The sequence below is a fragment of the Gorilla gorilla genome, chromosome 1 (assembly GCF_029281585.2).
Source record: "Gorilla gorilla gorilla isolate KB3781 chromosome 1, NHGRI_mGorGor1-v2.1_pri, whole genome shotgun sequence".
Taxonomy (NCBI): Eukaryota; Metazoa; Chordata; class Mammalia; order Primates; family Hominidae; genus Gorilla; species Gorilla gorilla.
Window position 1 is genome coordinate 63536502 of NC_073224.2, and position 14483 is coordinate 63550984.

Consider the following 14483-nt stretch of genomic DNA (forward strand, 5'->3'; position numbering starts at 1 on the left):
AGTCAATAAATGTGATACACTACACAAACAGAATTAAAACAAAAATCACATGATCATCTCAATAGATGTAGAAAAAGCATCTGACAACATCTAGCATCCCTTTATGATTCAAACTCTCAGCAAAATTGGCAGACAAGAGACATACCTCAATGCAATAAAAGCCATCTATGACAAACCCACAGCTAACGTAGTTCTGAATGGGGAAAAGTTTAAAGCGTTCTGTCTGAAAACTGGAACAAGACAAAGATATCCACTCTCTTCATTTCATTCTCTTCTCTTCACTATAAGGACACAGTCACCAAAACAGCATGGCACTGGTATAAAATAGGCACAAGGACCAATGGAACAGAATAGAGAATCCAGAAATAAACCCAAATACTTACAGCCAACTGTAAGTATTTTGCCAACTGATCTTTGGCAAAACAAACAAAAACATAAAGTGGGGAAAGGACACCCTATTCAACATATGGTGCTGGGATAATTGGCAAGTCACATGTAGGAGAATGAAACTGGATCATCTCTCACCTTATACAAAAATCAACTCAAGATGGGTCAAGGACTTAAGTCCTGAAACACATCAAGGACTAAGACCTGAAACTAGAAAAATTCTAGAAGATAACACAGGAAAAACCCTTCTAGACACTGGCTTAGGCAAGGATTTCATGACCACGAACCAAAAAGCAGATGCAGTAAAAACAAATATAAATGGCTGAGACCTAATTAAACTAAAGAGCTTTTGCATGGCAAAAGGAACAGTCAGCAGAGTAAACAGTCAACTCACAGAGTGGGAGAAAAATCTTCATAATCTATACCTCTGACAAAGGACTAATATCCAGAATCTACATCAAACTCAAATTAGCAAGAAAAAAACAAACAATCCCATGAAAAAGTGGGCTAAGGGCAGGAAAAGACAATTCTCAAAGGAAGATAAACAAATGGCCAAGAAACATGAAAAAAATGCTCAACATCACTAATGATCAGGGAAATGCAAATCAAAACCAAAATGCAATACTGCCTTACTTCTGCAAGAATGGCCCTAGTCAAAAAATCAAAAAACAATAGATGTTGGCATTGATGAAGTGAAAAGGGAACACTTCTACATTGCTAGTGGGAATGTAAACTAGTACAACCACTATGGAAAACAGTGTGGAGATTCCTTAAAAAACTAAAAGTAGAACTGCCATTCGATTCAGCAATCCCACTACTGAGTATCTACCCAGAAGAAAAGAAGTCATGATACAAAAAAGATACCTGCACACGCATGTTTACAGCAGCACAATTCGCAATTGCAAAAATGTGGAACCAACCTAAATGCCCATTAATCAACTAGCAGATAAAGAAACCATAGTGTATATATATATATATATATACACCATGGAATACTACTCAGCCATAAAAGGGAAGGCATTAATGGCATTTGCTGCAATCTGGATGGAACTGGAGACTATCAGCCTAAGTGAAGTAACTCAGGAATGGAAAACCAAACATCGAATGATCTCATTTGTAAGTGGGAGCTAAGCTATGAGGATGCAAAGGCATGAGAATGACGAAATTGACTTTGGAGATGCAGGGAGAAACTGTGGGAGGGGGGTGAGGGATAAAAGACTACAAATCAGGTTCAGCATATACGGTCTGGGTGATGGGCACACCAAAATCTCACAGACTACTTAGTCATGTAACCAAATACCACCTGTTCCCCAAAAACCTGTGGAAATAAATTTTTTTTTAAAGACAAAAGGTAAGAAGATAAATTTAGGCAACATAATAAATCTTTAAACCAATAGAAAAAAAAGAAAACACATTCAGCATCCTCAAACATTGGTTGAACTAAAAAATTGGTCTGAAATAATTATTTTGATAAAACCATGTAAGATTTCTAAGTGCTCTGAGACCACCATTTGGAAATTATGGCACTTGTACTCATATATGTACATATATGAATGCATATTTCATATATGTGTATATGTGAATGCATATTTCATATGTGTATATGTGAATGCATATTTCATATGTGTATATGTGAATGCATATTTCATATATGTGTATATGTGAATGCATAAATTTCGTATGTGTATATGTGAATGCATATTTCGTATGTGCATATGTGAACGCATATTTCATATATGTGTATATGTGAATGCATAAATTTCGTATGTGTATATGTGAATGCATATTTTGTATGTGTATATGTGAATGCATATTTCATATATATATACATGGAACAATGGCACTGAGTAAACACTAACAAATTATGACCCTTAGAAACTATGACTTTATGCTGTTTCTGGTATAATATGACAGATCCCCTAAGTAACTGCAACAATAATTCCAAAAAAAAAACGAGTAAACAGTAAATCTCATGAAGTGAGTAGTCTGGTAGTTATCAGAGACCAGGAAGGGTGGGGGAGTGGAGGAGATAGAGGTTGATTAATGGGTACAGAAATACAGGTAGAAGAAATAAGACCTAGTTTTCAATAAATCAGCAGAGTGACTACAGTAAACAATAATTTACAGTATATTTCAAAATATCTATCAAAGAATAATTTGAATATTTCCAACATAAAGATAAATGTTTAAGGTAATATATATCTTAATTACCCTGATTTATTACATGTTATAAAAATGTGTCAAAATATTACATGTACCTCAAAATATGTGGGTCTATTACGTATCAATACAAAAAAAAAAAAAGGAAAAAAGAAAAAAAATCTTAAAAGCCTATCTGAGCTAGTGCAAGGTATAAAAAATACTTAGACCAAAGACCAAGTGAAAAGAGAGGAACCCAAAGAAGTAAGAACAACACTGCAGACTGCTATTCATTGGATTTGCAAACCAATTAAAGTTAAGCCTGGTTTTTCACTATATTTCACTGGGCTCCTGAAATAGAAAATAAGTCCAAATTCTGCTCAAGGTAGAAAATCTAGTAAGAGTTCCTTCCCTTATAAAGCTGAGACTCAGGGGTTAAGTTCAACATAATGGTAAACTAGAAATAAACTCACTGTTCACCCTCTTCCCCAACAACCCCTAACCCTAACCCTACCCTTATTTTGACAACTTCAAGGAAAATCAAATATCTCAAATGGTAAAACTGACCTCATTTGAATTTGCAGCAAGAACAACAGTATCTAGATATTTAAAACCTCCAATAGAGAATTTAATTTAAAGTTATGCTAGATTGGTAATGCTCCCAGGTGCTTAACAGACACAGATGCACATCTTCTCTGGAGTTCTGTCATATTCACTTGGAGATCAAAGAATCTATACAGAAAATAATTCCAAGCAAAATGAACAGTAAATTAGTAAATTAACAAAATAAAAAAACAATAAAATGAACAGTAAAAAACTAAACCAACAAGAAAACAAGTTATCATGTATGAAACAACATTCAAAGGAAGATGACTAAGGACTCCAAATGCTACAATTACCAAAAACCAAGGCTTAGAAAATAAAACAAGCTTGCAAATATGTACAGTAAAAAAGAATTACAAAGACAGATAATGGTTTGAAAAATAACTAAACAGAACCATAAAAACTGAAATATAAAATATCTGAAGTTTAAGGTGCAATGGATAGGCTTAAGATCAGATTAAGGTGTGGACAAAGAAATGGACAACTATAAATTAAAAGTAACGAAATAATGAAAAATGCAGGCAACAGAGAAAATGAGACGGAAACTGGAATCATTTAAGAAACATGGAAGATAGAATGAGAAGGTCTAAAGTATGTCTCATTTAAGTTCCAAAAAGAGGTGAGAAAAAAGGGGGGATGGGAAACAGAACATACGCAAAAAAAAAAAAAAAAAAAAAAAAAGCTTATTTCACGGATTATCAAAACGACCAAGACTTTGAGAACTGATGAAAAACACCAATACGCAGATTTAATTCTGACAAATTCCAAGTGGGGTATATAAAAAATAAATCCGCATCTAGCTACAGCAGATAAATTTAAAATGATCTTTAAAATAACCACAGGGAACAGATTTCCCTCATAGGACTGATTATCACACTAACAACTAACTTATCATCAAAACAAAGGAAGCTAAAAGATAGTGGAGTAGTATTTTCAATGTGATGGGAAAAAAATAAACTCCCCTATTATTTTCCAAAGTGGCTAGATCATTTTGCATTGCCTGGGGCTGTTGGGAACAAGTACTATTCTCAGTCCAGTCTACGCTCTGGTAATTTTTCTGCCTGTTTCTTTCCCGGTGACTTTTTCCCAGGCCTCATGTAGTTTTCTCACATGCATGTGCTGAATAGTATTTGGCGGATGTAAGGAGAACCCTCTACATAGCGTCTGAGCTCCTTCTGCGCACAATTCTCCTCTTTGGAACTCGGCCCCATGTGGCTGCCAACATGGCCAAAATCAGGAAGTTACACCCAATCGTTTATTTTAAATAACCTTACAGTTCCAATAAACAACTTTCATGATCATGTTTATAGATGTAAAGTGTATTTTTTAAAATACTTCCATAATACAATCTTAATTTTGTTAGCATGTTAAAGGGTTTTATTATTTTTTTGTTTCATTTACTTATTGAAGGGATATACAAAACTAAAGAATCCTCAATTTTACATAAAACTAAATAGAATCTATGCTATTTGCAAGTTGGATATTTCTATCCAACTTGAGCTATGAGTTACAGCCAGTACCATAATTGTGTGGAGGAGGTTTCAATTATGCATTAATTACATAGCAAAGCCTCCAGCTGACTCAAACTGTAGGGGAGATGTCAGTTGCAATGAGGTGTTAAACAATGAAGGGAGTGTTTTAAACTTGGAAGAAACATTAGGCATGGTCTATCCTAAGAATGTGGTCTGTTTAATTGTCTGGTTTCTCTGTAGTAAACAAGACTAAAGAGAATGACACTAAAATTTACTTTGTGATTTCTTTCACTATTCACTATTTTCTGCTATAAAACAGTGTTTAAGTATTAGATTTGTAATACATTCAGATGAACACTGCAAAGGTTCTTGAGAGTGGAGAATGAAAAGACAATTTCTTTTTTTTAACATTCCACAAACTTACTGTAAATTTTGTGTAACCAGTTAAATATATTTATTTTTTTAAAAGTTGTCAATTACTAAAATTTGTGAGATTGGATAATACCACATTCACAAATCATAAAATTGGTTAAAAATATACAGTAAATGCAAAAACAAAAAAAAAAAAACACAATACCAAGTGTAATGAAGCATCATGGGAACTAAAATCGAGTCCCAGGCGTGGATATGACTACTATGTATCAAAAAAGGTATTTCAATTTGGAGATAAATGCAATAAATTAATTCACAGGTTGCACAAACACACATACATAAAATCAAACTTTAAATTTCAGGTATACAAGTCCCCCATCCTCCAATCTTCTCTTCTCAATGTGCTCCCTCATCCTTTTCTTTTTCTTTATTTACTTAGTACTCATTATTTGGCTAACACTGTTTTAAACAATGTAGCTACAAATAACAATAAAATAACAAGCCCTTGTCTCTGAGGAAATCATAATTTAGTTGGAAAGACTAGAGACAGACTGCAAGACACAGAAACTATCACCAAAAAATACATGTATTTCAGATTATAAATCATGAAAAGCCATATATATTGACTAAAAGGTGGAAAGCTCATACAAAAACTAAACAATTTTTAGAAGCAGTTAATGTGATCCATTTCTGTGAGTCTGTTTCTGTTATATTATATCATTTCAAGGACCAAAACTATATCTTGTTCACACAATTGTAAATTACTTGAGGAATCTCATCAGATGACATATGCAATCAAAAAACTCACATCTGCCAGAATACTAAAACTTTACTATAAAAGCCACACTATTAATGAAAAAACAGCTCAATGAATATTTTGTCATTCAAAAGTACTAAAAATTTTTTAAAAAAAGAATTCAGGTATGAATATACTTGTATGTGCCAGGATACCTAGATTTTGTAAAGAAAGCTACTTAAGTTGGAGGCACTTAAAATTCAATTCTACATTTAGTGAAACCTGAAATCCACATATATTGCAAATTGGCTTCTCACTTTGAATCAGTTAAAAGCAGTATGGTTTTTTTAGATGTGAAGGGGCTTTTCTTTAAAAGTTATCATCAGGCCAGGCACAGTGGCTCATGTCTGTAATGTCAGCAGTTTGGGAGGCCGAGGCAGGCAGAGTTTGAGACCAGCCTGACCAACATGGTGAAACCCCGTCTCTAATAAAAATACAAAAATTAACCAGGTGTTGTGCCGCACACCTGTAATCCCAGCTACTCAGGAGGCTGAAGAAGGAGAATCGCTTGAACCCGGGAGGTGGAGGTTACAGTGAGCCGAGATCGCACCACTGCACTCCAGCCTGGGTGACATGGCGAGACTCCGTCTCAAAAAAAAAAAAAAAAAAAAAGTTATCATTGTTACTTTACTGAGAAAGAAGCCAGAGCATTCACATTCTCCTTTTGGGTATTAATTATGTTGCTGAATAAAACTGTTTTCCCAGTGATCAGTAAAATTTTTAACAGGAAATTTTCAACATTACAGCATTCAGATTACAAAATATAATTATTCTAACACTGAGTTAGGCCTTGACTCTTGTAGAAGACTTTGCTTTGTTCTGGATTATTATCACACTACTATCAAGACCAGAATTAAACCCAATTTCTTTATTTTGCTGTTCTTTCCTTTTATGGTCAAGAGGTACATGTGCAGGTTTGTTACATGGATATATTGCATGTCACTGGGGTATGGTGTACAAATTATTTCATGACCCAGGGTAATATGCACAGTACACAACAGGTAGTTTTTTGATCCTCTCCCTCTTCCCAGCTTCCACCCTCAAGTAGGCCCTGGTGTCTTTTGTTTCCCTCTTTGTGTACAACATGTACTCGATGTCTAGCTCCCACGTAGAACATGTGGTATTTGGATTTCTGTTTCTGTGTTAATTTGTTAGGATAATGGCTTCCAGCTGCATCCATGTTGCTGCAAAGGACATGGTTTTGTTTTTTATGGCAGCATAGTATTCCGTGGCATGTATGTACCAGATTTCTTTATCCAATCCACCACTGATGGAAATTTTGGTTGATTCCATGTCTTTAATATTGTAAAAAGTGCCACAATGAACTTAAGAGTGCATGTGTCTTTTTGGTAGAAAGATTTATATTCCTCTAGGTATATATCCAGTAATCAGATTGCTGGGTCAAATGGTAGTTCTGTTTTAAGTTTTTTGAGAAATCTGCAAACTGCTTTCCATGGTAGCTGAACTAAATTACATTTCCACCAGGAGCACATAAGCATTCCCTTTTCTCCACAACCTCACCAAGATCTATTATTTTCTGATGTTTTCATAATAGCCATTTTGACTGGTGTGATGTGAGATGATATCTCATTGCAGTTTTGATTTGCATTTCTCTAATGATTAGTGATGTTAAACATTTCTTTCCTATGTTTGTTGGCCATGTGTGTATCTTCTTTTGAGAAGTGTCTGTTCGTGTCCTTTGCTCAGTTAACGGGACTGTTTGTTTTATGCTTAAGGTCCTTATAAATTCTGGGTATTAGATCTTTGTCAGATGCATCCCTTGCAAATATTCTCTCCCATTCTGTATGTTGTCTGTTTACTCTGTTGACAATGTCTTTTGCTGGGCAGAAGCTTTTTGGTTTAGCTCCCATTTGTCTATTTTTGTTTTTGCTGCATTTGCTTTTGAAGACTTTGTCATAAAATGTTTACCAAGGCCTATGTCCAGAATGGCATGCCCTGTTTTTTTCCTAGGGTTTTTATAGTTTCAGGTCCTACATTTAAGTCTTTTAATCCATCTTGAGTTGATTTTTGCATATGGTGAAAGGAAGGGGTTTGGTTTCAATCTTCTGCATTTGGCTAGCCAGTTATCCCAGCATCACTGAATAAGGAGCACTTTCCCCACTGCTTGTTCCTGTCGACTTTGTCAAAAAGCAGATGGTTGCTGCTGGGCAGCTTTATCTGTGGATTCTCTAACCTGTTCCATTGGTCTGTGTGCCTGTTTTTGTACCAGTACTACACTGTTTTGGTAACTCTAGTCTTGTTGTATAGTTTCAAATTGTGTAGTGTGATGCCTCCAACTTTGGTCTTTTTGCTTAGGATGCTTTGGCTATTCTGCCTCCTTTTTGGTTCCACATGGATTTTAGAATAGTTTGTTCAAATTTCTGAGAAAAATGAAATCTGGTAGTTTGCTAGGAATAGCAGTGAATCTGTAAGTTGTTTTGGGCAGTATGGCCACTTTAACAATATTGATTCTTCCTAGCCATGCACATGAAATGTTTTTCGATTTGTTTGTGTCTTCTCTAATTTCTTTCACAGTGTTTTGTAATTCTCATTGTAGAGATCTTTCACCTCCCTGGTTTAGCTGTATTCCCAGGTGTTTTGTGTGTGCATGTGTGAGTGTGTGGCTACTGTGAATAGGACTGAATTCTTGAGTTGGTTCTCAGCTTGGACATTATTAGTGTATAGAAATTCTACTTATTTTTGTACAGTGATTTTGTATCTGAAATTTCACTAAACTTGTTTATCAGTGCTAGGAATCTTTAGGTAGAGACTATGGGGTTTTCTTGGTATGGAATCATATCGTCTACAAAGATAGAAGGCATCTCTATTTGGATGCCTTTTATTTCTTTCTTTGTCTTGCCTGAGTCCCCTGGCTAGTACTTCCAGTACTGATACAGGAGTACTGGGAAGGCAAGAGCATGGTCCCTTTAAATGATATGGAATGGGGGAAGGCAAGTGCTGGGTAGAGGAGGGCCTGGTCCCTGGCTAGGGCTCCACCCTCATGAACCTACGTGAGGACAGGCACTTCTGCTTTCACGCCCAAATGTTCCATTTTCCAAGACCACCCTAGCTCGCCATGCCCCCACCCAGGGCCTATAAAAACCCAAGACCCTAGTGGGCACACACACACAGGTGGCCAGACGTCAAAAGGAGCATATCAGCAGAAGAAGACACAAGCGGCTGGACGTGAGGAACACATTGGCGGAAGAAGACACAGCAAGCAAGCTCTTGGTGGTCAAGAGCACACCAACAGGCACCAGCAGGCTGACAGGCCATCAGAATGACGCAGAGTCTGGCCACAGAGGCTGGACTCCAGGGGAAAACCATCCCCTTTCTGGCTCCCCCATCTGCTGAGAGCTACTTCTACTCAATAAAACCTTGCACTCATTCTCCAAGCCTACATGTGATCCGATTCTTCCAGTACACCAAGACAAGAAACTCTGTGAGAGAGCAGAGTATCTTGTCCTTGTGATAAGGTAGAGGGTCTGAGCTGGTTAACACAAGCCGCCTATAGGGTAAACCAAAAGAGCACCCTGTAACACACGTCCACTGGGGCTTCAGCTGTAAACATTCACCCCTAGACAATGCCGTGGAGTCTGAGCTCCACAGCCTGCCCGTCGATGTGCTCCCCTAGTTTCAGCAGCAGCGGGGTACTGAAGAAGCAAGCCAAACCCCCACCGCAAGCCCTGGGAGGGAGACAAAGGAACATTTCCTGTTTCAGTACTACGTTGAATAGGGGTGGTGAGAGTGGACATCCTTGGTTTGTTCTGGTTCTCAGAGGGAATGCTTCCAGCTTTTGCCTATTCAGTATGATGTTGGCTGTAGGACTGTCATAGACGGCTCTCATTAGTTTGAGGTATGTTCCTTTGATGGGTAGTTTGTTGAGGGTTAACATGAAGGGATTTTAGGATTTACTGAAAGCCTTTTCTGCATCTACTGAGATGATCATGTAATTTTTTTAGTTCTGTTTATGTGACGAATCATGTTTACTGATTTGCATTTGTTGAACGAACCTTGCATCCCAGGGATAAAGCCTATTTGATCAGGGTGTTTTAGTTTTTTGATGTGCTGCTGGATTCGATTTTCTAGTACTTTGTTGATTTTTGCATCTGTGCTCATCAGGGATACTGGCCAGCAGGTTTTTTTTTTTTTGTTTGTTTTTTTAATCGTCTCTCTGCCAGGTTTTGGTATTAGAATGATGCTGGCTTCACAGAATGAGTTAGGGAAGCCCCTCCTCCTTGATTTTTTGGAGCAATTTCAGTAGGACTGGTACCAGCTCTCCTTTATACATCTGGTAGAATTCAGCTGTTAATCTGTCTGGTTTGGGGTTGGGGGGCTTCCGGTTGGTAGGATTCTTTTCTACTGATTCAAATTCGGAACTCATTATTGGTCTGTTAAGGATTTCAATTCCTTCCTAAATCAATCTTGAGAGATTATATGTTTCTAGGAGTTTATCCATTTCTTGTAGGTATTCTAGTTTGTGTGCACAGAGGTGTTCATAGTCTCTGAGGGTTTTCTGTATTTCTGTGGAGTTGGTGGTAATGTCCCTTTGTCATTTCTGATTGTGTTTATTGGGATCTTTTCTCTGTTTTTCTCTATTAATCTAGCTAGCAGTCTATTAATCTTATTATTTCAAATAACCAAATTTTGGTTTTCTTGATCTTTTGCATGGATTTTCACATATCAATTTAGTTCAGCTCTGATTTTGGTTATTTTCTTCTGCTACCTTTGGGACTGGTTTGCTCTTGTTCTTCTAGTTCTTACAGGTGTGACGTTAGGTGGTTAATTTGAGATCTAACTTCATGATATAGGCATTTAGCACTATGAACTTTCCTCTTAATACTGCTTTAGCTATGTCCCAGGGATTCCGGTACATTGTATCTTTGTTTTCATTTGTTTCAAAGAATTTTTTGAGGCTGGGCATAGTAGCTCATCCCTGTAATCCCAACAATTCGGGAGGCCAAGGCAGGCAGCTCACTTGGGCCCAGGAGTTCGAGACCAGCCTGGGCAACATGGCTAAGCCCAGTCTCTACAAAAAATACAAAAATTTGCCAGGTGTGGTAGTGCACACCTGTAGTCCCAGCTACTCAGAAGGCTGAGGCAAGAGGATTGCTTGAGCCCAGGAGGCAGAGGTTGCAGAGAGCCGAGATCACACCACTGCACTCCAGCCTGTGTGACAGAGAAAGACCCTGTCTCAAAAAAAAAAAAAAAAATACCTGTGTTAATTTCATTCTTTGCCCAAAAGCGATTTAGGACCAGGCTGTTTAATTTCTATGTAACTGTATAAAAACTTAATTTCTTAATCTGAATGTTTGTTAGGTATCTCCACAGTACAAATAATAAGACTACTAAATTGATCATCAGGAGATCTGGCTGTATTTCCTGCTCTGCAACCAAATGGCAGAGGTAAAAGGCTAAAATAGACTTTAAGTTTCTTTTATCTATCAGTATTTTTGTTCAGGAATAAGAGTGGGTCAAACTAGATATACTATATATCATTTTTAGGTCTCAAGTTGTAGAAAACAATACATTTCAAGTTGTTTATATACTATGAAAAATCACTATTATATACATTCTCACTAACAGTACATAATTTGAGAGAAGCTAGATAAAGCTTTTAAAGGCTAACTGTTGAGGTCTAATTTGTTTCTGAACCTATCTTCAGAATGTGATTCAAGTTTGCAGAGAGTCAAAAGACAGTATATTTTTCACTGTACTTAGAATAAGGCATTGAAACTGAGTTTTACACCAAGTGCTAAACACATTTCTCAGCAGCTGCAACTAGTGACAAACCAGTACCACTCTCATGTGAGCTCCTAGAAGGTTGGGCGTGTTGTATATTCATCTAGAGTAATTTACTTTTTAGTTATTGCTCTGTAGATGTTAGTTGAAACAACAAACCCAATATACACATCAATCTCCCCAAACGAGAGTTATCACTAAATTCATCTGAATCTGTCTCATAGTTAAGGCATCAACATCACTGATTAGAAAAACATTAAAACTTATTTCTAATGTCAAGTGTATCCCAACTGCAAACAATCTATAGCTAAGTGGCCAAATAGCTTATAAAATAATCTGCTATTTTTTTTTTATTTTCTGAGGAGTCTCGCTCTGTCGCCCAGGCTGGAGTGCAGTGGCGCCATCTCAGCTCACTGCAAGCTCCGCCTCCCGGGTTCACGCCATTCTCCTGCCTCAGCCTCCCATGCAGCTGGGACTACAGGCACCTGCCACCATGCCCGGCTAATTTTTTTTGTATTTTTAGTAGAGACGGGGTTTCACTGTGTTAGCCAGGATGGTCTCGATCTCCTGACCTCGTGATCCACCCACCTCGGCCTCCCAAAGTGCTGTGATCACAGGCGTGAGCCACCGTGCCCAGCCAATAATCTGCATTTTTAATTCCCCTCAGGTACAACTCAAACAATTATGAAACACGAATTAAGAAATTTGCTACATTTGGCAGACTAATAAGTTCCTACTAAAATGGGTTATACTATCTGGTATACTGCATTATTGGAACGGGAACTTTATACATAAACACCTGGAAATGCTAAATACAATGTAACATATACCTGAAATGCTGAGCTAGAAAGAAAATAGTCATCGGCTACAAATGAAGAAAATGCTGACGACCAATAAAGTGCACTGGTGTTGCCCATGAGGAAAGTGTAGGCAGTACTAACAATTGGCTTTTACCAACTACATAGGGAAAGGACACAGAGGAACTGGAACTAGAGCCAAAGAAGAGTCACATGATCAACAAAAGGTTAAAGTAGAGGGAAAAACTGTTTCCAATCAAATGTCGGGGAAGCATATCCATCTTGCTCTACCGCTGGAGCAGGGGAAGAAAAGGGGCTCCTGGATAATTTGTCAGCCAGGTTCCAATGTCACTCAGGTCTGATTCAAATTTGAATTTATACTACCCAGATGGACTAGAAATCCTTATGTTAAGAATTTAACACAAAAATCAACTCAAGGCTTGAGATATTCTTGAAGCACCTGGCAAAGCAATCACAAAATCACTCTGGAAGGATGTAACTTCAAGCCAGTACCACTTCAAATAATACCATATTAAGATTACTGAGCAACAGTCCAAATTCCTAACAAATACCAAAATTAAATAATCAGGTATGTATGTAACACAACAGGACAATTTGACAGCTTCTGTTTAATAAGAAGTACCATGAGAATGCAACAAACACTACAAAAATATTAAAGCAGAATACAGTTAACCACCTTCGCTCCAACTAGTGATCACAACATCTCTCTTATCCTCTGAAAGAGTATGTATTACAATTTTTGAATTCCTCCATTTTCTATCCCCTATTTCATAAAACGCATTCTGATAGAAGGAACTATCTTAAAATCCCACATCAGCCAATGGTATTTAGCTGAATATATAAAATATTCACCCATTTTAACAATGAGTATGACTAAAAAAAAAAAAAATCTACTGAGGAAAAAATTTGCAACACTGTGTCTAAAAAACTTGATAGCATTCTGAAAATCACTTAAACATGGCTCATTTTAAACCTTGTTCATGTCTATATCATTGAAGATTATTTAAAACAATTTTTATATTGCCATCTTTCTTCTGTAAACTATAGCCAATCCAAGAAGTAGTATACAGATTTAAAAATAGTCACAATATTTAAAAGTGGTATGTCTACTCATATTCATTAATAGAAGAAACGCTATGGGAAAATATATGTAAACTACTTAAATTTTAAATCTGAAAGTGGTTGGGGATGGAAGAGATTTATTTTGTGCCCAATAACCGTGATGCATGTTTATTAGAACAAACTGGGTACAAGCGTGACTGTATTCATTTTAATAAGGAAATGAGGAAGGAAAATAGACATTAAAATTTTTGAAAAGTTAAGCATTTGGAAATTTTATCATCATTTATAGGTTTCATTTTCACTTCTTTAACTTTCACTGCTATCTAGGTTAAATAACTATGCCCCCACCTACCCGCCTACTTACTCCCACTAGGGTATAACATCTAATATTCAGAGAGAACCTGAATTTGCTTTAGAACTTCCTCAAGCTCTCTCAGAGAAAATCACCAAAGAAAACAATTCATATTAAAAGTTAATACGATAGTACCTTTTTTCATTAGGACTTTAGCCAGAAGTTTCTGTAACTTTCCCTAAAGGATCCAAATATAAAAGAATATATTCTGTTTTGAAAAAGTATGCTTCATACTATGTGTAAGGCCTATAGCACAGAAACCGAAATTTTGTTTTCTCCAAATAAGTAATACTGATTCAGTAACTACTATTTTCCAGTGATATCTCAATATCCTACGAACAGGATAGTTTAATAAATTACTTACTTCAGGTCCTGTAGAAGGTCTTTTGCATTAAGCATGGTTATTAAAGAGGTGGTAGCTGCAGGAATTATGATAATGGGTGTTCGAGATCCTATAAAGACAAGATTTTACAGGTAGAAAACATATTATTAGAAATTATACTTACTTTCTCTACTAAAAGTTAAAAGATTATAAATTGTAACTTTAACTCTTTTGATCTAAAAAATATTTTAAGCCAGTGGATATTAAAAAATATTTAATAATCAGTGTGGCTTGGGCACTGATAAATCAGCATGGATACCAAGCACAAACATGTGATATAGCTGCACAACAAAATTATCAGGCCTGGTTTTGCAATCATTTACTTTTTAAAGTTAAGTTTAAAATCATATGCACAACC

General features: G+C 36.6%; 1 protein-coding gene across 1 annotated transcript in view; it reads right to left on the reverse strand.

Moving 5' to 3' along the window:
- The window catches only part of CDC73 (cell division cycle 73), a 131450-nt gene that overhangs the window by 27132 nt on the left and 89835 nt on the right, over positions 1 to 14483 (reverse strand). Inside the window, exon 13 of the mRNA XM_031016526.3 lies at positions 14108 to 14195. Within this exon, the coding sequence (XP_030872386.1) occupies positions 14108 to 14195 (88 nt within the window). The remainder of the gene's footprint in view (positions 1 to 14107; positions 14196 to 14483) is intronic.